This window comes from Melozone crissalis, unplaced genomic scaffold (genome assembly GCF_028551555.1).
Source record: "Melozone crissalis strain CALT ecotype California unplaced genomic scaffold, PUWL_Pcris_2 ptg000068l_1, whole genome shotgun sequence".
NCBI classification, from domain to species: Eukaryota; Metazoa; Chordata; class Aves; order Passeriformes; family Passerellidae; genus Melozone; species Melozone crissalis.
This window is the reverse complement of record NW_026535846.1, coordinates 20,565,990-20,591,173: the sequence shown is the minus strand read 5'-3', so window position 1 is coordinate 20,591,173 and position 25,184 is coordinate 20,565,990. Positions and strand designations below refer to the sequence as shown.

Genomic DNA, 25,184 nt, shown 5'->3' with positions numbered 1-25,184 from the left:
AAAGCTGCACTGGAGCTGCAGCATGGGGCCACAGAGAAATCTGCTGGGAGGGAAAGGAGAGCTCTGGCAAAGTCAAAAATTCCTTTTTTCCATGGTCATGAAACGAGGCTGAGCCAGCCCCATCCGTTTCAGCCTTGTTAACCTTCTGTCTTGATGGAAATGAGCAGCCACAGTTTCTGCTAAATAAATTCTGTGAGTTTTAGTGGATGAAGCATTGCTCTGTTCCTGTCAAAGAGTTGTGCAGCACAGCTGGTTTTTAACAAATCCCTATTTTCACTTGCTGACATTTGATTATCATTATGTATATGAGGTTCTTCAGGCTGTGAAGCACGTTCTAACAAGAAATATTAATGTCCCCCCACATTTACCATCTTTTATCCCCATTCAGCAAGAATAGGTGTCATACAAAAGAGGAAACATCTGCTTCCTTGCATTATGATTTCTCTTGAACTCTTTAGATGGGAGATACAGAGTTGATAGCAGAGGTTAGAGATGAATGTGCATAGTAAAACCCTGTTCCTTTGTATCTGTGCTCCAAAGGGGAAACAAATCCTAAAATTCAGTATTATAAAAAGCATAAAGAAAATTATGAGGCAGCTTTTGCACTTTTAAAATCTTTCTGAACCTCAGCAGACGTAAAATAAAAAAAATAAAATAAAATGTAGGAGGAAGCATCTCATCTTTTTTCCAAAAGTTAACATCTTTTAATTATAAATCCTTGAATGGAAAACTGGATAATTCAATATCCAAGCAGATTATTTAAGTGTTTATATGCTTTGAATCATAAAAATCATGCTGTAATAATCTGAACTCCTAATTCTCACATGACCCTACACACAGACACAACAGATGCAATTCCATTCTCAGGATGGAGCAGCACAAGGAAAAGGAGCGGCTTCATTTACAGAGGGACCCTTTTTTCACAATACTCTGAATACATTCCAGGTTAGGGCAATCAGGGGGTGATGGAGAAAGAGCCCTGTGATCTTCACAAAAAAGAGAAATGAGGAGCTAATTTTAGAGACAGAAGGATGAGAGGTCAGCCCCAGCAGAATCTGTAATCGGTGATATTTGACCCTCTATAAAAAAAATGAGTATGTGTATAAAGAAAAGCTTTAATATTGGTTCTAATGAGATAAAAATAATTTTTGCCTTTATGGTTTTCAAAGTGCTTTCACTCACCACTCCTATTTCCTTTTATTGCCACTGTTTTTCTTTCTATGTACTACAACTAAGGAGGAGAGGCAAAGGTTGCCTTTCTATTTCTAAATAGTTCTTTGGTGTATGATTAGTGTGTGACAGGAATAAAGCCTTTCTTGCTAGAGAAAGGTTTGCTTTCTTTTAAAGTATTAGATGAGGGCCAGACTCTATAATATCTCACCCTATGGAGGACACATCTGCTGGGACACTGGGTTTGGAACATCACTCAGATAAAAGAGCAACTATTGAAATAGCATGATTGTTCTTGCTGGAGCTCCACAGACACAGGGTTATTTAGAATGAGAGGAACTGAAGTCCAGCAGACCATAGAGCCATGTCCTTTTCCTGGAAATAGCATTTTGGATGGATCAATTGGTGCTTCCTATGATATTATTATTATTATCATCATTATCATCATTATTATTACTATTATTACTATTGTTACTTTTATTATTACTGTTTATTGTTAATATAAGTGCAGAACTTTAATTTGATGTGTCAAGGCTTTAGGCAGAGCTTTAGCTCCTGCAACAAGGATCACAACAGAGCCGTTTGGGACCAAGACATGGCAGGGACAGAGATGATTCCAAAGGAGCAGGAAAAGTTGAGGGGTTATCCAGTTCTGCTCTACCTCACTCTCCCACCCTGTTATCCCATCCTAGCCAAGATATTCACCATGGCTAAAGTGACACAAACCTGAGGGACACAAAAAGCATTTTCAAAACACAGCCCTCAGGTCAGTGTTGAGGGGACTATCACTTTGATTTTTTAAGATTTTCTAAGCTTTTTGATGTTGATATTTTTGTAGCAAACTTTCTCGCACACTTCCTGTACATAACTTATTGTTCTGCATTTTTTTATGAAAGAAGAGAGATTTAACAGACTGTTAGTTTGTCCAGTGACTGAATTCCCCCAGGGTGGTGCTGGCCCAGCAGTGCCAGATCCTCCCCTCTCAGCTCCTGCCCACATTCACACCAGCAATGGGATTGACCCTGGGCAATCAGAAATCCCGGAGCTAACTGATTTGTACAGGTAAAATAAAAACAAGAGCTGATTTGCACATGGAAGCCCTGCTAGCATGCGCTGTTTGTGGTACAGATCTGCTCCACTTGCGTTCTACAGGTGTTTGTGATGGTTTTACTGCAAACTGCACTGGGAGCAGAAAATCAGCCCAACAGCCCCAATGTGCTCAGAGCCCACAAACACAGGGCCAAATCCTCTCTGTAATCCTGGGATTTCACCACCTGATTCCAACTGAAAGGTGGGAATGGATGTGTACAAACCGAGACAGCACGAGGCCAGGCTGGGAACTGTGAGATGGGGACATGGGGCTGGAGCTGCTGACTTCAGCAGCACCCAGAGCTGCCTCTGAAAACATTTAACACCAATTAGAATGTCGCCGGAATTAATCAGAGCACTACTGACTCACACAGCACCGGAATAAAGCAGAATCCCCGCAAAACCCTGCCACTAACTAGGAACAGCAACATTATTTATGGGCATTGAACAAAAAGGTGAGAATCTCACCCTCTGGTGTAATATAAATCCAGAAGTATAATCATAAATATTTTGCCCAGGTCTCTCCAGCTCAAGGCAGGCAAATATATTTTATTTTTGAGAGTGAATACATCATATCAGTGAGCTGTAGGGCTCACAAAGAGTGCCAGTGGCTGGAATAGCAGCAGGAACAGGGACACCAGCCCCTGTTCCCCTGATGAGCAGCCTGCACAAGGCTTGCACAGCAACCAGAAAATTAAAAAAAAAATCACAATGCCAATCATACAACCTCCAAAAAAGACAGAAACAGCAGTTTATTAACAATATGCTGCTTTTCCAGACAGCTAAAAGTTATTTGAAGAGTATGGGTAAAAAACATCTCCCCTATTCAGGAATATATGGATACAAATGACCTTTTGGAACAATTCTAGTTGTTCCTAATGCATGCTTCAAGACTGGATCAATCCTGTTTCCCTACCAAAAGTTAAATCAGATTAAAGGATGACCACATCTCTACACAAACAAGAACAACAGAGACTGGGTTTATTGAGTTGATCAGCCTTGAGTCAGCAAATGCTGTGACTTGAAATGCACCACCACTTGGGAATCTGCTTTGTTCAACAAATACAATTTTTCTATTTAATTTCTAAGACAGACTGGTAGCTGCAGACAGTCTTTAAATATATTTAGTGATATATATTTTTCATTAATCACAGTAGAAATCAAGTAATAAATTATGATGCTTCAAATCAAATTATAATTATGAATTTTTTCACATGGCTTAAATTATACAAAAGAGACAATTTTTCCCCCCATATTTCCATTTTTAAAACAGGAACTCAACGCTAAAAAAAATCTTAATATTTGATATTGCTAAAAGCTCCTCTTGCAGCGACTGATTAGCTTGATTTGGTAGAAAAAATAGAAATTGCATCATCTGTGTTTTTCTGCTCTTAGAAGAAGAAAGAAGAGAAAGTTTGAGACAAAGTAGAGAGACGGTCAGAGCTGAAAGGAGTTTGGAAAACTGGAGGGAAGGAATTTGTTCTCTCTCCTCCTCTGCCCCACCAGCCTGCTCACCACAGCAATCTATTTTAGAACTTTCATAAACAGAACAAATAGGATTATCCATTACCATGTCAGCTTAGTGATAACATATATATATATCGCAGAACATCTGCCACTAAATCACTGTTTATAAATGTCAGATCTCATTTATTATTAAAAATACCCCACCAAAACAAATGCTTTAAAGGCTCCTCATTATTCCATGAGAAGTGAGTGAAGGTGGAGCTTTTCTTTGCAACCTCTTTAGACAGAGTAACTCCTATTATAAACCTCAGTCAAGAATTTCCTTAAGTTGCATTCACAAATATGTCAGCATTGCCTGAGTTACTCCATCCCACTCTGCAGTCCAGAAATTCCAGCTTATTTTCCCCATTGATTTTCCTCATCAATCCCCATTGATTTTGCATAAAAGAATATAGTGCATCTCAGAAAACTTGCTTTTATCTTCCTTTTCTTCAAAGAGTAGATCAAGGTTTTATATTCTGATATCAGCAATAAAATAGCTAAAATTTACTTTAAAAATAATTTATAAAGAGTGATCCTTATACACAGAAAGTATAAAATTTGAAAATTCAGTTCTGTGTTTATAGTGCTGTGTTTGACTGAGAGGCCAAGTGGGACAATCTTTTTGCTTTTGCATTTTTTAATTTAATTTGCTTTGTCCATCTTCCCCTCTTTGTGTCAGCTGCTTTAATAACTCTTAAGTCAGGCGCCCAGGGATCAAATTACCAAATCGTGGAATTATTTCTGAATATGCAATCTGGATCCTCTCAGGTACAAGTGAAAATCTGCTTGCAAAAGCCACTCATCTGTATCATTGCAAATTGACCTCTCCAGTCTGCCCTTTGAGCCACTCTGCAGGCAGGAACAAATCCAGAATATCATCATGGTTTTTTTTATAGGAGTTTCTCTTGGCTTGCTTCACTCCCTATAACTAAAATTGTTTGAATAACTTGATAACTAAAATTATTTTTATCAAAAACATATAACTTATAACAATATAATAAACAGAATATAAGAATTATGATATATAATATTATAATTTTTATAATAGTTATAGAATTATATATAATATATAAAATTATTATAGTATAGTTATTATATATTATAATATATAATAACTATAATACCATAATATAATAACTATAATAACTAAATTTATATTATATTATATTATATTATAGTATATTATAGTATAGTATAGTATAGTATAGTATATTATAGTACAGTATAGTATCGTATATTATAGTATATATTATAATATTATAGTATATGTTATAATATGATAATATAATATAACTATAATTTACTGTTATAAATAAAATGATTTTTAGAAACAAAGAGCTGAAACATCTGGAAAATCCACACAGCTTGAAGTCTCAGTGCCCTCAAACAGGTGCCAGGCAGACAGAAACTGCCCCCTAAGGGAGACACACAATAAAACAGGAATGGGGAGCTCATCCTGGTGGGGATCTCTATCAGATTCCCAAATTTTAAATCCCACAGGGGGGTTTAGAGCCCTCAGAGTCAGCTCGGGAGGCTCCCAGCTGTGATTCATGGTGCTCTCACTGGGGTCACACTGGGCTGGCCCTTCACAGAGAGCTACAGAGCCCTGCCCAGCCTTTACATTCCCCCACCTACGTGCGAACTAATTTGATTAAAGGTAGAAGATCAATCAAACTCTATTGCCTCAGAAAGATTAATTACCTCAGCACTTTCTGACTTAATTATTAGCGCTCAGCCACGGGGTTAGAAAAGCCCAATGCAGCAGGAGTTAAGGGGCCCAATGGGCAGATGTGGGAGACTGGGATGTGTTTTAGCCTGAGATTTGTTATCTTTAACTAATGACAGCTTCTTTCTTTTTTATTCAAGCTAGGCCTAAGTGTGTTTATAACTCAGCAGCAGCCCAACTAAAATATTGCATCTCAACCTTTCTGGGGAAATAAAAAGTACAGAAGGTGGGAAGGAAAAAAAAAAAAAACAAAACTGAAAGCATAGTTAAAAAAATTCTATCTGTTGGCAGTCCAGTTTTTGGACAGGGAACAAGAAACTTCAGACTTTGTAGATTTACTTTTTCTTATGCCCCAGCATGAGGTCTGAAATCCAGCTGCCAGAGCATCTTATTGATGATGCTTAAAGAGTATATTTCAGCAACTGCAGAGTTTCTGATTATCAGACAAGTCAGCATGGCAGAGAACTCGGGCATTTTTCCCAGGGACAATGAGCTCCCTGTCTGCAGCCCTGTGCTGACCCTTTCTTCTCCATCAGGCAGAGGCACAGGATCCCTGCCCAGGCTGTCCCTGAGCTGCTGGCAGGGCTGGGGACAGCAGGGACAGCTCCTGTCACACCCTGGCTGGTGGTGACACGGTGACACTGCCAGCCTGGTGGTGACCAGCCCTGTGTCCAGCTGGGGCCAATGGTGGCATGGCCACACTGCCAGCCTGGTGGTGACCAGCCCTGTGTCCAGCTGGAGCCAGTGGTGGCATGGCCACACTGCCAGCCTGGTGGTGACCAGCCCTGTGTCCAGCTGGGGCCAATGGTGGCATGGCCACACTGCCAGCCTGGTGGTGACCAGCCCTGTGTCCAGCTGGGGCCAATGGTGGCATGGCCACACTGCCAGCCTGGTGGTGACCAGCCCTGTGTCCAGCTGGGGCCAATGGTGGCATGGCCACACTGCCAGCCTGGTGGTGACCAGCCCTGTGTCCAGCTGGAGCCCAGAGCAAACTGAGGCTCAGCAAACACTGAATTTCACCCCTGGATTTCACATCCCCAGCCTTGAAGAGTCACCTCCTGTGTGACACGCTGGGTTTGCTGCTCTCACAGACGGAGAATTAATTTCCCCGCTATCTCACAAGTTTATCCAGCTCCTGTTTACAGCCAGGTTGAATTCTCATGCCCTGCTTCTGTACTTCCTCACTGGTCTCATCTGCAGCCCCCAAATTTCCAGCCCTGGCTGGTTTACAGGCAGCACCAGCCCATTCCCTGGGACCAGCCCAGTGCTGCATTTTGGTTTTCCCTCCCTGCTGCGGTGTGAGAGCAGCCCCAGGCAGCCTTTACCTTGCAGTTTGAACGAGCCAATATTAATTCCTTTCTCTGTATATGGGCATCCCATTCCCCTGTTATTAACAATATTTCTTTATGCCTGTTTCTCATGAGAATTCACCTTTAATGTGGGAAGCCAGCCCTATTCATAACAGGCCTGTTATGGTGTCAGCCCCTCCCTGGGGTTTTTTCTTTTCTTCTTTTTTTCCCTCTGCTAGGAGTAACCCAGGATTTTGTCACAGTCACATTAGGTATTGGTGATTTATAGTTTATCTTTGTAATACTCGGTTGGTTTTTTTTCTTTATGTCATTTTCAGCTGGTGATTTATATACTAGTTACATACAGCAGCTCCTATGAGAATGACTCTCAACTATTAGATTTCATCCCACTGCTATTACTTCAAATCCTTAGCAAAATCCAATTCTCGTGTCATGCACACCTCCTCCTCTATTGTCAGTGATGCTTGGCTTTGAGCTACTGGAATATTCCATTGACACATTCCTGCTTTTTAATACCAAACTCCTTAATGAAGATAATTGTGGAGATTTTTCCATTCTTATATTATTCTACATCCTTTCATTCTTAATTATTAATACTCCACCCTATGTCATAATAACAGTTATTAGTCCTTAAATATATATATAGATTAACTGCACATGTATTCCCCAATGTTGAAAATACATATCATGGAAGTGAGATAATGGAGCTAATCTCATCCTACTCTTGGGAATCCCATGACACCATTTATTACATTATAATTTTATATATATCACTTTCTTCTTTGTAAATGCTTTCCAGTAGTGGAGCTTGACCAGAGATTTATTTTTTCTTGACACTTTGTGTGTCAGAATTACAGAAAAATAAGGAAAACACTATCAGTTTTGATATCCTGGGAGGAGCATTGTCTCCTCTCCTCCACACGAATGCACTGAACCTGCTCTGACTTTTAGTGCCATTATCATCAATCTCCATCAGCCTGCCTTTGTGCTCATCAACATCATCCTTATCAAAAATTAAGTCAAGGTGAAACCGTTCTTTTAATTTTGAGGAAGAAATATGTGCTGTCTTTAATCACGAGCAGATGTCTTCTTTGCTGCAAACCTCCCTCTTACGTGGTTAAACTCCACAGATTGCACACTCAATTCTCCCTAGGACTGATTCTCTGCACTCTGCTGATCACCCAAAGCCAGCACAGCTTTGTCCCAGCTACTCCTCATTTCCCCATGTGCTGTGTCCCCTAGCTGTGCCTCATGGGACAAATGGAGCTGGGGAATCCATGGATTTAAAATTTTCCTTTCCCCCTCCCCAGGGGTTGAACCCACAGGAATTCTGTCACCGTGACATTTTCTGAAAAATCCTCTTTGCCCAGGATTTTCTCCTGAGAAGCTGAGAGGCCTCAGAGAAGAATGAAAACAATAATTATCTCATTGCTTGGGAATGGGGTCTGGAGGTTGTTTACCAAGAGGTGCATCTTTGATTGGTTCTGTGTGAATTATTTTTAATTAATGACCAATAACAGCCAGCTGTGTCAGACTCTGAGGAGTCAGTCACAAGCTTTCATTATCATTCTTGTCAAGCCTGCTGATGTCTCCTTTCTCTTTCTCTATTATAGTCTTAGAATATAATATAACATAATATAACATAACATAATATAATATAATATAATATAATATAATATAATATAATATAATATAATATAATATAATATAATATAATATCATTATATAATAAATCAGCCTCTGAGAACTTGGAGACAATTCTCATCTCTCACCTCGTCCTGGGGACCTCACAACACCACAGAATACTTCAGCCCAGTCCACCCAAACATCTCTCCAACAGTGTGAAGGTGCGATTGGGAGACAGAAATAATCAGCCACTAAATAACCTCTGGCAGCACCAGCTTGGCATGGCCACAAACTTATGTGTCTCCTGATTCCCCTCTAGCTCTACACTTGCTGATTTTCAATGCAACTTCCTTGGCTTATTAGTCACTAATTCATGCTAAATATTCTTCATGGAGACCCCCTCTCCTTAATACACCAGTTTGCTCCTATTTGAGACCCTGAAATCTCAGTGTGATTTGCCTCATTAACTTCAATTTTCAGCTAGCTTTGTTTATACTACCGTTTTCTTCCTACAAAATGATTGCTATTATTTAATTGCAGATTACTTTCAGGTTTTCTGGCTTCCCCTGCACACTCCCTGTCCCCAAGCTGCAATCATTCCTCCTGCTCTGCCCAATTTCTTGGCTGAACTAGTCATATTCTAGTTTTCCTCCAAACAAAAAGTAGAATAATTTTATTGTCTAGAGGAAGGAAAACAGATTCGATAAGGCCATAAAAACAGATGAAGCATGAAAATTTGTCATTAATATCTTACACATGTATTAAATAACCCAACAGAGCTGACGTTTGCATGTACCTTTCAACCCCTTTGATCAACATCACTGCTTACAGCCAGTGGGAGAGAATTTACCAGGGAAGTCCAGACACAGAGAATTTGCTGGTCTTTGTCTATGCTTGAAGTGTGTTTTGTATTTAAACAGAGGAGAAAAATATGGTTTGGCTAAAATCCTTAGCACAGGGAGTTATTGGAGCATCGTTATTTGAGCAACTTATGAGGAGAAAATATCTGAATATCACGTACAAGAGTGCTGTTACTTAAGGATAAGGTTCTCTACAAACCTACATGCTTTTTTATATTACTATTTACTTAGTGTGACAGTTTATTGGCATCTCTTCCTTATGATGCATCTACCACATTGAACTTTAAGTTTTTCTAAGGAGGGAACTAAAGTAGGAGAAGACAAATCATTTTAAATAGCATATTTCTAATTTTAATTAGCACAGTCAATTAATTTTAAAGGTTTACATATAAATTTCTCACAGTTTTCTAACCACTATAACCTTACAGTTATTTTTTTTCCCTCCTTGCTTCAGTCCTGTATCAGATGTGAGTTTATAAAGCTTCCTCTCACCAATATTTCTCAGGCTGTTTTTTTCTTCATTTTATTTTGTTATGCTCATCTTTTCCAGTGTTTTCCAATAAATGCTTAGTTATTGCTGGTGAATGGAAAGCTTCCAAAATGCAACAATTTCCAGTATTAGAGAAACAACACTGAAAGGCTGTAGTCAGGAAAATCAAGAAGAACAAAACTCTTTTGAACATGGCCATGAGTGATGCCAACTGCCACCAGCTTTCATGGTTGGCTCTGGACATTCCTGACATCATTTCATCCCAAATTTCTCTCCTTGGCAGGCAAAGCTGAACCAAATCCCCACCAGGTGACAAATCAGACACTGTTTCAGATTAAGACAGGTCAGATATTAAAGATGTTGGGATGCAATGAAGGCCATGCTTGTTCTGCTGTATGAGCTCAGATTACCTGACTGGATTTTCCTGTCTGTGGGATCTCAGTCTCTCAGAACTGGGGTGCAGGGTGAACAAGACCCCCCCTGGGGGGCTCGGGAGTCCTGGAATGCTGCCAGAAATGTCTGGTGGCTGGACTTTGATCCCACATGGGAGATGACATCAGTATGAGAATAGGAGGATTTCACCTATTGAATGATGAAGGGTGAATGGTGAAGGGATAAGTTAATTGGAGTGTGAGATACAGGGTTTAAGATCCCTGTACAGGGGGGTCTAGAGAGGCAAGATGGAGGGATTGGGGCGTGCCCTTCTCCTTCTTCTTCTTCCTCTAGGCCTCCATCTTCTGTGGTGGAGTTGGCACTCCGGGATTGGACCTTACTAGGGGAACACTGGTTAATAAGGGTAGAGGGTATTGGAGAAAAATGATAAATATTGTATACGTAACTCCGGGTATAAAGATAGGTGACCGCCCCAGGGGCTCTCAGTGTGTGCCCATGGCTGACTGCTGAGCAGAACTCTGTCAGGCCAAGAGAAAATCTTTTAGATAAGCAATTAATAAACACCAAGACCAAGAACAAATCTGAAGCTTCCTCTCGTCCTTTCGAACCCGGGGGCCCAAGGCCATCTTTGGGCTTTTCCCCAGACCATCAAAACAGCCGAGAAATCCAGGAACTGGCGTCCGCTGTGCGGGCTATCTCCCACCAAACCTTTCGGGGGGGGGAAAGCCCTGAAGAGCTGAAGAGCCAAGAGAACAGCACTGATAACTCCTGAGGAGAGAAGCCTGAAGAAAGAAAGAAGAAAAAGAAAAAACCGGCCGGGAGAAGCTGCAAAAATCAGCAGTCACTGAGATCCCACACCTGTCTCTTTTCACATTTTAGTCCATGAAGGAAGACAAGAAATGCTTTGAATGCATCAAGCCAAATTAGAATAAAGAAAAAAACACCAACCAAAAATCCAGCAGAAGATTGTAGAGGAAACCATCAATTCAGAGATATTTTTACTGTTTCACTGTTGGCTAAATGTGTCCTGCATGCACAAATGAACCTCATGAACCTCAGGCTCATCAGATATTTTGGGTTTCTGTCATCTGCACCAAGTCACTTTGCAGCAGCACACTGGACACAAATATCCTGTGGCTCTTCCCATTTTTTCTGGTTTTTTGTTCTTGCCACTAGATGCTGCCATTAATATAATATATATTAATTTATAAATATAAATTTATTTTAATTTCTATTTATTTTTATTTCCATTTCCATTTTTATTTATTTTTATATTTATTTATTATATATATTATATATATAATATATATAATATATATTATATATTTTAGTATATATATAACATATATTTATTATATATATATGTTATATATTATATATATTTATAATATATAATATATAACATATTATATATTATAAATATATATAATATATAAAACTAATATATAATATATAATATATAATATATAATATATAATATATAATATATAATATATGATATATGACATATGATATATATAAATATAAAAATATATAAAATATATAATATAATAAATCACTAAAAAGACCCACAAAAGAAGCTTTCCCTGCTGTTACCATTGCGCTACTTCAATTAAACTGTTTCAATAAGACACAAGTAGGAAAGGAAGAAAAATCTTCATATAAAATAAACTCCAATTAAAATGTGACTTCAGGTTTAACACTGAACTGTCAGGTAATTAGACAGGTGATTAAACTTCCTTCAACTTCACACTTGGAAAGACATCTGATGGCTGCTTAGCCTGCTCACAGGGATGTGTGTCAGTGGCATTCACATGTCAGAGCTGAGTTACTTGTAGAGCCACATTCTACATGAGTCATGGCACATATTTCTTCTTAAATGAAAAAAAAAAACAAAACAAAACAAAACAAAACCAAAACACTGGGCGCAAAGAGCATTGGCAAATCCCAAACCTGAGCCTAATTGTGAATGGCACATGCCTGCTCTGAGAACTCCTCTACACCAGCTCCTGTCCCATGCTCTCTGTAGGAAAGGCCCTGGACACTGATTTAATCTCATCATTCTCAATCCAATAAAGTATAAATATCAGTTACAAGCAAAAAATAGAGCTGGAAATAAAGTTCAGACCGTGAATATGCAAAGCAAAAGCAGCAAATAATATATACCTTGATATTTTCATTCCTTGGGGATATATTTGTAGCCCTTTAGAGCTTAACTCTGTGAAGAAGCCAGTTTGACTGTCTAGAATATTGTTAAGGGTATATTACAGCCTCAAATGCATAAACACAAAAGCAAATGATGATTGTTTCCAACACAAGATCAAAAAAGCTGACGGCTCTTGTCAGCTGTCTATCAACTTGGAAAACCCAATATTCTGCCATTAATTCAGTAAACATATCACCTTACAAATTGTAAAGTTAAACTTAGGTAATAGTTTACAAATTAAAGAAAAAGAGGAGACACCTCACGTGTGCAAAAAGCCCCTGAGGCTCCAGTCCTGGGCGGCAAAGGCAAAGGTGATTTCCAAGAGCCAGGCTGAATGTGGCAGGGAATGCTCTCTGCTGGATTTGCCACTGCAGAGTGGAACTGCCTTCCACAGCCATTTCAAGTGCACAGCACTCACTAATTCATTCCTCCTGATACACTACAGCAGCTGAAATCCACCTTTTGGGCCAAGTTTTGCCCAGAACAGATGTATTTTCAAATCACTTATTAAGCCGCTAACAAGGCCTTGGAGGCTTGGAGACATTCAGGTGTCTCTTTATCAATGGCACGGTTCAATTTAATCCAGATAAGGAGCCTCTGGACAATTAACAGCTGACTAAAGTTCAGTGGAGTCTTCAACTGGCTATCACAGCTCAGCACAGCACAGAGAGCAGAGCCAGGGCCCACAGCTACTGCTCCTGTTGATTTTCCCTGTTTCTGACATCACAAGACGCAGAGGCAATGGCAGAACATGACAAACTCTTCTGAGATTATTACTACACACCATTGATGCTTTCAGAGGGCAAATCAAGAAACCCTTATTTCTGGAGGCTGCAGTCCTTTCACAGAGCTGCTCATCACCCATGAGTTAAACTACGGCACAAGCAGTGTCGGAGAGGGAAACGTTAAAAAATGTGAATTCCCTCGGCGCGGTATTTATGACCATTAGGGCAGCAGCGTTAACCTCCTCAGAAAGCTGCTCTGTGCCCGGCACACCAGCTCCATAAAAACACCAGCTCATCCATAAACCCTTAACAGCTCCAAGTGTTTTATTCCCAACAGCCAGCCCGACCTCCCACTTCCAGAAGCAGAAGTTAGCGCCTCTTCAGCCACACTAAAACCAACACTCACTTTTAATGATTACCAGCAGAACAAAAAGCCCTGTGACTGATTGATTGATAGATTGATTGATTGACTGATTGTGTTAGCGTTCAAAAACACATAATCACATAAGTGATTATGTGCATGTGGTTTTTATTAAGAGCTCTGGGAATCAGGGGTGGTTTCCACCCAAATCTGACTCCGACCATACATTCGAGATGATCGTGTTTTTATATTCTATCGTTATATAACTTTCATGTTAATTGTTAAACTTATATTGTTCTACTGTATGCATAGATCTCAGCCAAACGTAGCCCCCCTTAAATTTCCAACATAGTTTCTCATGATTCTTCTTATGATTATATAATAATCATATTAATCACCAAACAATCATCACGTCTAACAAACATATCATTTATCACACTGCTTACGCAGGTGCAGCGATCCGAGCAAACACAAAGCCCAACATTTTCAGGGTCTACCTTTAACATTTCCCAGGGCCCCATTATCAGTTGCAACGATGGGTGGGGTGAGCAGAGCTCGGCACTTACTGGACTCGGGGTCGGAGTTGCCATCTCCCTCGGTGCGGCTGTTGGGCGACGCCTGCTCGTAGAACTCGTCCTGGGGGAAGCCCAGGGGCAGCGGGTGCGACGCGCTGGCCCCGCTCGAGGGCTCGTGGTCTCCGAGCCCGCTGTCGCTGCAGCTCTCCTGGGAGCCGTCGGGCAGGTGGAAGGTGACGCGGCGCTGGGGCTGCAAGGAAGGAACACAACGACAAACGGTTTCCACCATGGTCTGTCACTGCGGGACACGGAAGAACACAAGCTCACACCGCTGTTCTCAAGGCGAAGGAAAAAGGGAAGCTTGTTTTCTGACTCCAACATTTAGAGATTTCCAAAAGTGACGGCGGATTGGAGGGTGACAGTGCCACCTCTCCAATGACACTGGAAAAACCAACAGTCCATCAACGTTCTCCTCCTCCATAAAGGACTGCAAAACAGTGAGTTATTTACAAAAAGTGTGTGAAAAAGCTCACGACAAGAATGTCAACATCAGAAGGCTTAGAAAACCTTAAAAAACCAGGGTGACAACGGTCATTGCTCAGTGCGGCCAGTTTAGGCAATGTGTTGTTTTGGTTATCTAACCAGGGATGTGTTACCCAGACTCGTGCACAATTTCAGGCTTTCGTGAGCTGCTTTCAAACCCGCTGCACCTGACAGCGCTGTTTGCTGCTGGTTTTTAAAAATGTAAGCCCTGATGTGAAATGAAAGACACCTCAAACTAAAGAGATTCTGTCAGACTTCACAAGTCTTTGGATACCTTTTGAATATTGACTTGGAGATTTCAATCACTTTTTGAGGCTCAATTTATTTCACCGCTGAGTTTTCTAGTTTTCAAAAAACATTTTCTTTCCCATTAAAAGCTGTTGCACACTTTTGGGCCTAAAAAATGTGACACATTTATAATGCTGTTGGATTCTTCTGAGGCAGAGAAAGAACAAACAACAACAAGTCTTCTGTATTGAAAACAATTTCAATGGATTTTGCACAGGTGTTAAGATAATGAATGAAAGGCAGATTCCCCTGCTCTCCTTCAGATATTTCATTACAACTCCTTTGATTTTTGTTGTACCACAGACCTGTACCCAAAATGTAAAAGGCTGGAAGCTGGGAACCAGGGAGCTGAGGATGGAAAGCATCTCAGCCCGGACGTGGAAGGAAGGGCCAGATGAAACAAAGAACAAGACACAGGACAGAGTTTTCATTGCCTAAGTGACCCTGAATGATTTAGGAACTGAATAACTGAAATGTAAATCTCTCCCAGTACAAAAAGAAAATATGAACAAAAAATAATGAGCTCTCCTGCTCGTTTTGATGTGTCTGATATCCATGTTTTGCAAACTCAAAACAGGAAGATTCAAAAAAACCCCAAAAAACAAACTGTTTCAAATATTCTTAGGTTGCTGTTACTCAAAATTCCATTTGAAAGGCAACGCAAAACTTTCTGGACTCAGAACTGCTGGGATTAGCAAAATTGAAGACAAGACTTTTGACGCAATTATGCAAAAAAAGTATATAGCGTTTGTAACAGAGCAGATGTTGCCAGGGGTCCCTAGATATTTGGTTCCTATAGGGTGGCGGTGTTGAAGGCATTCAATTACACTGAGTTTTTGCTAATTACATTGAGTTTTCAGCTCCTCCACTTTTGCGAGCCTCTTTTTGTCGCAGTGCCGCTGTTCCACATGCCCGCAGACAGCTGCTGTGCAGCGTGTGCAGCCGGGAGCTCGCAGCACCCACCTCACCTGTGCCACCCCTGACAGATGAGAGTGACAGCCCTTCCTAGCAGCCACCAGTGAGGCGCTCAGGGCTTTCCCAGAAAACCTGTCTGAGCGCCTCACCACTGCTAATGGAGAGCTCCTCTTGTAATGTGGAACCTGCCTCTTCCTTGTTGCAAAATAAATCACTCCTTCGGTCCCATCCATCACAGTCTGCTTATTCCCACTCATCTTCCTGGCATTTGGCACTTTATTCTGCTTCAGAATAAACAGACCTTATTATTTCAATCTGTCAGGTGCTCCTGCTCTCTCTGGCTGTTCTCTCCATGCAGGAGCTCGCTCACGGCTCCGTGCTCTGCCCAAAACCCTGCACCCAGCCCAGCCAAGGTCCTGACAGCCCTGAGCAGGGTCATTGCACACCTCCTGCCATGGCAGCACAGCACATTTGTGTCCTTGCCAGCCATCACCATGCCCAGGTCCCCTTTATTGATCCTCTCCTCCTTTTTGGTTATTGCCATCGATTGCTGCAGCCCGAGAGGGGCACTTTGCATTCATTCATTATTCTGCCATTCCCTTCTTCCGGATGATTTCATCCCTTGCCTTCCAGTCCTGCTTTCCTGTTTATCAAATTTGCAGATTTTAGACTCTCCCTCATTTGGCAGATCTTTGGGAAACATTGGAACAGATCAAGCCAAGGCATTGCAGCTGAGCTCTGAAGAGCTGAACACAGAACGGATCCCAGTTCCATGGGGTGGAAATGGGAGAAGAAAATCCCTTTGTGGATGCTGGGACAGCCTGGCAGCCCGCTGGGAAAAGGTTCAGGTGGTGAAAGGGTCACATCTGACACCCCCAAGTGTCCCCACTGCACTTTTGGGCTCCCCAGAATTGCTCACACAGAACTGCTCACCCAGAATTGCTGGGTGAAAATGCATGGAGTGTCTCTGCACAGCTCCAAAACCTCAGAGATTCCTGATGTGTCCTATTGCACTGCACTCCAGCTGCCTCTCAGAGCCCCATCCACACCAGCAGTGTCAATCAGTGCTCTCCCCAAAGCCCAAATAAGCGAAGTTTTGTTGAGCTGACCCAGTGAAATCACCCCTGCAATGTTCCTCATTCACTCCCTGCACTCAAAACTGCACCCAGCCTGCACAGATGTACAGCTATGACATGTGGAAAGGGAAAATGCTATTTCTTTCATCTGAAATGAGTTTGGTATTCACAGTATGAAAAAAATCCACCTCCACTGCATGAGCTGTTTGTAAAAGCTGTATTTTGTGAGGTTTGCACTGCCTTTGTGTTGTGTTATATCCTCTCCTCTCCAAGCTACCACTGAATTTTAAGTACTCTTAAAACATTTTTAGCCCAAGTTTTAACATTAGCCCCCAATGCTAGTTTTTGAAAATGACTGGGAACAAAATAGTCATTGCTCTGTACAATTGATTATTGCTTTGTGCATCTGGGGTTCACTGAGTGTAAATAAAAGAACATTTATTTTCAGGGTTCATTGTCAAAATACAGCAAAGATTTTGAACCAGCTGACATTAGAGGAGACCAGAAAGTCACCAATGCTTTTTTAACAGCCTAGTCCAGTGAGAAAAAAACAAATCCCATACCCCAAAGCAAAATTAAAAATGTTTCTAACTAACCCTCACTTTTCAGTTAAAAATGGTAAATATTCATCTGCATAAATTGAGATGCTATTAGTGAGAAGGATCAGACCCATATGATTCAAAATCAACTGGCATCAGCTAAAGGCTCCTGATTTTAAATTTGATTGTGGCCCTGAGAGTGTCACACCTGATAACACTGATGACAGAGCACTTCCAGAAAAATTCATCAAGATGAAAAAAACCCAGCTATTCCTCTACATGGCAGTGCTGCCATTTCCTTAATTCATGCAGGCGTCAGACAACGATCTGGAACAAGTAATTCTAATAAAATTTTGCCAAAAGCCGGGACTTATCTTCTGTCACAATTATTTTGGAAATTTCCTCCTTGAGGCATTTAAATTTCAATTTATAAGATTACAAAATATCCTCAGTCTCCAGCTGCTTTTCTATTTATCTCCGAAGGGAGCCAGCACCGATAGTAATGGAATAACAAGGATTATGGCTTGTTTTATTTATCTGGATGACAGTTGGTAGACTTCTTCAAAAAGAGAGAAATGCAAGCAAACCTATTATGTATTCTTGGAGGATTCTGATGTAGGAACTTGTAATACAGACAATTAAACTGATAGGGGACAATGAAGTGAAAATTTAAGGAAAAAAAGGTGCAGCAGTCTAGAGTTTCTCTGCCACATTTAAAAATATTAAATTACTCTTTATTGGCATGAGAAAAGCATTTTGCTTGCAGAGATGTCACAGACCAGACACAAATGCTGTCAGAGGTCTCAGATGGCATTCACTGCCTTTGGTAAAAGCCGAGTGTGTCTGGAGGGATCAAATTATCTCAGAAAACCGCAAACCTTTTACTCTCATTATTGAAATTTATATGAAGACTGATCAAAGCCCCAAACTATTCTGTGTTCAATCTTTCACTACAATAATTAGACTGTGGCAGTGGGAATAATAAAAGATGAGTCTAAGTAAATAGCTTTGGATACACTGAAGGGATGATTTCTGGTATTATACACCAGGGGTTAGCCAATTTATAATCAAAAAGGAAAAAAAAGGTAATAGAAAAAGCAGCAGATATCAACTGAGGAACATTAAACTATTAACCTTATTATCTTCATTCATTGAAGCAAATTAATATCCATTTAAAAGGAGATCATAAAGAAAAAACATTACTTTTTAATTTATGCTGAATTAATTCTATTATTTAGATGATAATTCTGATTTAAAACAGACCTTATTTAGGAGATGCTGGGAGAGAGTACAAAAGAACAGGACTACTTCAGCATCTCTCTCCACTATTAGCAGCCAGTAAATAAAGGAGTAGTCAAATAAATTTTTAATTTTCTCAGTTACTTGTTTACTTCAAACGTTAGGAGGGTATGAAACACCTTAAATAACCAGAAAACAGCTATCTTCAAGTGCAAGCAGAAAAGAAGATCCCTAATCAAACTACAATTTCCAGCTCCTATCTTTTTATCCTCAACTATCACCTTTTGTTCCAAAACAGCAATTTTTGTTGCAGAGGCTTTCATTGAGACAAACAGGACCCAGCAACTATCAGTGCAGAATTCTCAGAATAACATTAAAACAAACAGCCTGAGAGGATCCAACCATGAACCCAGTGGGAAATATGTCTTTGTGTAGAAAACTCAACAGAGACAAACCAGTACTTTCATTTTTCCTTTCCCCATACAGAGTTGAGCACAACAAATACAGCTCAAAGAGTTTCTCTAAACTCTTTCACAAGTCTCTATTTCCCACAAGTTTTGCAGCCTGGCACATTAAATCTAAGATCTTATTACATTATTTTGATGGCTTTGTCATAGGCAAAGTATGTAACACAGATCATCATAATTTTTCACTCAAATTAAACTTCTCCATTTTTGCCAGCAGGGATCTGCATTTCTCTTGGGTATCTACGAAGATGCCAAATTGCTCACCACTATCACACACAGATAGAAACACTTCATTAGCAACACATCACTGTTGCATTCACCTTTTCTAATTTAGCAGTGATCTTTTATGATTTATTTAATGGCTCCTGCAGTGATCTTGCATAGGTGTGAGTTTGGGTTTTGGGTTTGAGTTTGGGTTTTGGGTTTTGTTTGGTTGGGGTTTTTTCAAAAAGAAAAATGAAGGGTTCCGCTTTTGGGGGAAGGAAAGAAGAATTGTGCAAAGTGACAATCCCCAGCTGATTTCAGAAGTCCAAACCTAGTGGGCATTAAAATCAGGTTTTCCCTACCTCACATAAAAAAGCACCACCCCCAGCTACTGCCAACACCAATAACCTGAATTATCATCTCACACAGGTGAACAAGGCCTTCTTTTCATTAACCAAGTTCAGGCGTTCCAGCCACTGCCCCGAATTTATTGCTTGCTTCCCTTTCAGCTCCTGATTGTCTACTTGTTTGCCAAATCAAACTGACCTGCTGTTTTCCCAATTTACCGTTTGAATTTTGGCAAGACTTTGCATTTTCAGCCCTTTAAAACTTCCAAAAGAAATCCAAGAGAATCCTTTTGACCTACTTGTTAGAAAGTTTGCTGGTCCTCCTAATTTAATCTCATTAACATTAGCAACTGGTTTCTTGCACCCTCACTAATTACTAAGGGAAAGTACAGTATTTGGATGCCTTCTCAAGAAGAGGAATATTTGATAAATAATTTTGTTTTTTCCCCCACTGTGATTAAAAATCTAACTATTCCACAGTAGTATAAGAGAAGTAAATAATTTTAGGCTTTCATTTTTATTGATTTAAATAACCCCTCCCACTTTGTTCATTTATTTAGATGCAGCAAGCATAACCTATTAATTTCAAAAGGGCAAATAAAAGCTGGGTTGGCTGCCCAGACAAATAGAAATTCCACGTGGGTGATTATCCCAGGCAGATTTGTACATTTTCAATGGAAGAATTTCTCCCTCCACCCAAAACCAGCAGCACAGAGGGTGCCCCTACACCTGCTCAAATGGAAACGACTTCAAATTGCCAGATCCTATGGCTGGATTCCCTCACACAAAGCATCCTCTCAAGTGATGGGGAATAATCTTGCAGGGCTATCTTGTACCCCCAGCACTCACTCACTCACCCACTGCTGCCTTTTAGCAGTGACACCTTCAGGTCCCTGCAGGCTCCTCTCGCAGGCAGCTGGAACTGCGCTGAGCTGATAAGGGAAATGTCAGGTACTGCAAGAGACCTCTGGGAAACCCTTCCCATGCAGGCAGGGAGAGGAAAGGGGTTTGCAACCAACACTCGGCCTCAAGAAGCAAATTTTCCATTTTTTTGCTGAAGTAACCAGGGGCTAAACCAAGAGTGCCATCGTCCTCTCGCAGCGCTGAGGTCGTGGAACAAACCCATTCCCCAAATCATTGCTGAACAAACCCATTACGGACCTGGAACTTCACAAATTTCTCATTAACGACTTCAAAGGGTATTTATTTCCAGACACTAATCCTCCTTGTACCAGAGTATCTCTCATAAGACTTTCCCCAGCAACATTTAGCAATTAAATTGTATTTTCTGGGCTTCTTGAAATAACAACAAAGGCGTGAAATAAAAAGCAAATAAAACTGGAAATAACATTTAAAGCATGTCAAACATTTTATTTAGCTTTTGAAAGGCAGTTATTGTATGCTAGATGTCAAAATGATAGCTGAAAGCATGCTTTTTAAACTTTAATTCATCTAAGCCTTCAATTTGACATGTGATTAAATTAAAATTACACATGAAAGTTGCACTATGGCTGTGCTGTTGCTAAGTTTGAAAAAGAGGAAAATATCTGATTGTTTTCTTTAATACATTTCCTCAATTTCCATCATCTTTGGTGTTATCATCTTGAATGCTTGATATCTGATAGGCAAAGCCATTTTACAGTTAAAAGAACACCATAATAAACAATAATACAGAACCATTCCAGCAATATTTGACATCACTCGTGACTGCTGCCCCAACAGCATGAGCCTTTCCAGCAGAAATATTGATTGGGTTTTATCAGAATTGTGAATTCTTTGTGTTAATATTGAAATGGAGGAGAATTTCTACCTTCATAATGGCACATGGGACTTTAATTTCATTGTTCTAATTATACATTTCAGATAAATATATTGATACATTTCAGGTAAATAAATTTCGTGTTTCTTCATGAGCAAGACACAGACTGATGGAACCATAAATGTTCCAGTGAATTACTCACAGACCTCCAGTGAGGTCCTTTTGTGTCACAGCCAAGGCTCAGCCTTAAATTCAACCCTGAGGAGGTCATTAGGGCTGGAGAGACCTGGAAGAAGCCTCAAGGACCTGATCCTATTTCCCTCTGCCTCTTTTTTTCCTGCTCAGTTTTTCCCGTAAAGGTCAAATCCTTCAAACGCAACACTGGTGTGTGCAACCCCAGGAGCTGAACCAGCGCTCACTTGAAGCAGCCTGGAAATGTGCTTTCATCATTTTGAGGCAGGAAATGGAGCTGTTCTTATTAGTGCTTCCCAGAAAAGGGAATTCTAGCTAATTTTGGGGGTTTTTTTCCTTGCAAGCGTGCCAAAGTCAGAAGCAAAATAAGATTTGTGCAAGGACTGTTCTTAACTGCTCCAGTTCAGCTGCATTTCACTCTATAAAAGAAAATAAAATCTTTCCTCCCAGTCTGGATGATTATAAAGCAGTTCATGTAATACAGACCAGCAGTAACTTTATGTTTGATTTGCACTCATGGAGCTGTTGAATTGACCTCATTTTATTATGGTTTAAAAAACAAACAAACAAACACCAAAAAAGCCAAAAGAATTCTTTTAAAATGAGTAACAAGGCAGCTCTTTGGCATGTCACTGTCTCACTCCATTTGTCATGACAGCACACCTTTATTATAACAGCATTTTATCTGTTAGAGCAGGAAATCTATAATGTTTGATATCAAGTGTTTGATTAGCTGGAATGGGAATTGATGAGAGATAAAATGCAAGGATAAAATGAATGTATTTCATGCAGCTGTCAATAAAAGCATCGTGCTCTTTCTGGAGAAGAGAAAGAATAGACAAAAAAGTGTCCCCTTGCCCCAAATGGACTCTGAGGAAATTCAAGAACTTCTTAGAGAGCAGTGAAAGCATTCTGTATTCTGCTCTCTGTATCAGAGAGTGATCCTTGCAACAGATACCCTTGTGACCTTGAGAAAATATCTTTTAACCACCTTGATTACCCATCCTAAATTTCAAATTGACAGTGTGCTGGCCACCAAGGTCACCTCTCTTACTCAGCAATACTTACTCCAGCTTTGGGTGAACTGGTTAAGGAAGAAGAGTTTCCAAGAAAACTTGCTGGCATATATAAAATAAAGCTCTGGGCCAAAATTTGCAAGCAATGATGCAGTTCATGCTGCATTTGATTTGCACAAAGTGAATTCCAGCATTCTAGGATGGACACTTTTATCAGCAGGACACGTTCTAGTGGACTCCGGTAGTCCAGGAAAATTTATCTGGATCAAGAAAACCTTCACTAAAAGTTTTGTCCTGAAATTCCCATTCCAATTGCAATTATCTCACAATTTTGCTCTCAATAAGAGAAGTCATTCCACATACTGAAATAAAGGAATTTTTCACTGGTACATTTTGCATTCTTTCAATCTTCTCTTATTGTAAAGATTCTGAGTGATAAATGCTATGGTGAACAATACTTTGGTTTTGTTTTAAACATCTGAAAGATGTATTTTTCTTTCCAAGCCGTTTTAAGAAAAAGGGTTGTGTTTTATTTGATTAAAGTCAGAAATCTCCCATTTGCATCACTATTTTCACAGCTTATATTATCAGGGTGATAATGAATAAGATTTAGCTGTTATTTACAGTAGAATACATGAAATATTCAAAGTTACTAGAGTCTAACTACATGCTAATAATGCATTCTTAAATGGATGTCTGAAATATCTATTTGCAAATGGGAAGAATTTTGCAAATTGAAGTGCTGCATTGTATCACTGAGCTCATCCCTCGCTCCTCCAGAGCGGTGCCTCTGCAATTGCCCTTTCAGATAATCAGAATATATAACTGCCTTTCACAATTCACCACTTGTGTCATTTCAGCAAAGCAAAATATAAAGCCATTAGCCTTCCCTTGTTCCTTAAATCTTCCCAGCTTATTTCCATATTCAGTGCAGCCATTCTTCAGCGCTGTTAGGATTACTCACTCATCTTGGAGCAAAACACAGCGGCACAAATTGCTGAGGAGATGCAGCACACGGTAGTTCGCAGGAAGGAACGATGCAGTTCTGGGTGAGGGACATGGAGAGGATCCAGCTGAAGGCTGGGGAAGGTTTTGTGTGCTCACAGCCAGCCCAGAGCTGCTGTTTGAGCTGGGCAGGGGACAGCTGCCCTTGTCCCATGTCACCTTGTCCCATGTCACCACCCAGACGTGGGGCTCGTGCTCTGCAGCCCCACCGAGAGCTCAGCACTGAGCAAGGCCAGCTCTGGACTGGGCTCTGTCACTTCTGTCGCCAGGACCTGGCACCTGGGCATCTCCCCTGGCAAACAGGGCAAGGAACAGGAACCAGAAACCCAGGAAGAACTTGGTAACTGCAGCAGCCAAGAGAAAGCTGATAATGCAAAAAATACACAAAGCACCAAGAGCACCATCTGGGAGAGAAGTCCTAAAAGTGAGGATTGGGCATCTCTGGAGGGCAGCTCCTCCTCATGAGGCTGCTGACTGCACAGCCCAGACACACAGAGCCCCTGGCACAGAGGATCTGCTTAAACCAGCTGGTCCCAAGCCAGTTACTGCTCAAACCCCAGAACTGCAATATTGTGTGCTCATAGGTAGCACAATCCTCAGTTTGAGTCCCTGCACCTTTGGAAAGTTCTCAAGTGCCCCAAAGAGCTGAGAAAGCCCAGGGGCTGGGGAGGGAAGGTCAAGAGCGCAATTGATGCTGCTCCTGCAGCTCCCTGAGTGCTCTCAGAGCCACCTCTGGTTCCTCACCTCACACACAAGGTTAAAACCCCTACAATTGTTACTTCAGGATTATTCAAACTTCACGTACAGCTCGGTTAAATCAGAGGTGAATATTATTCTCCGTACAAACCACATTAAACTTGCAGTAAATCTGAAGCACTTTTGCAAGGCTGACACCAAGGTCAGGATCAGGAAAGGCAACTGCTTGCCCTGCTTGGTCCAAAAAGGCAAAAATCCCTGTAAATGCAGCTATGGAGGAGCAAATGCAAGGCTTTAGGTGTGCTCTGTGTTCCTACAGCTCAGGGGAAGGCAAATTGCTGTAGATGCTTGAGAACCAGGGAGGATTTTGGAATAAAGGAGTAGAAAAAGGCAATAACATTAATGAGGGCAAAGCTGGCACAAGTCATGTGGGTAACTATGGGCATGGGCACCTTCCTCACACAGCCACTGCGCCCCTGCATCAATTACACTGCCCAAAACCCGGGCTGAGTGCCCTGGTTGCTCACCCTGAAATCAGCATCATGCAGAAATTTTCCTGAGTGAAGAACTCCATTTAATTCTACTCTTTAGGATATTTCTTATTTTTGTTGGCGTACAGCATCTGGGCTTTGCACACAACAAAATGCAGCTCGCACATTTTTCAGGCAAGAATATGTAAATACAAACTCGCAGCATTAAGCTTGTGCTCTTTCTCCTACTGTTTTTAATTAATTTGACCTTTGGGCCTATTTTTGTCAATTCAGAAGGCATATTGCAATCAGAAAAAAAGCTATGGTGCAAATATTCCATTCTGCAAGTCACTTGCTAAACAAGTAAGCAATAGAGGAAAATCTATAGCACACAATTAGCATTATGCTTTCCAATTATTTTCTTTACTTCACAAAACTCATTAATAAC

At 40.6% G+C, this 25,184-nt stretch overlaps 1 protein-coding gene across 2 annotated transcripts in view; it reads right to left on the bottom strand.

The window, feature by feature from the left end:
- PCDH11X (protocadherin 11 X-linked) overlaps positions 1-25,184 on the bottom strand; it is a 421,952-nt gene that overhangs the window by 107,043 nt on the left and 289,725 nt on the right. For both annotated transcript variants that reach the window (XM_054289523.1, XM_054289524.1), the window contains one exon: positions 14,032-14,230. In XM_054289523.1, the coding sequence (XP_054145498.1) occupies positions 14,032-14,230 (199 nt within the window). The remainder of the gene's footprint in view (positions 1-14,031; positions 14,231-25,184) is intronic.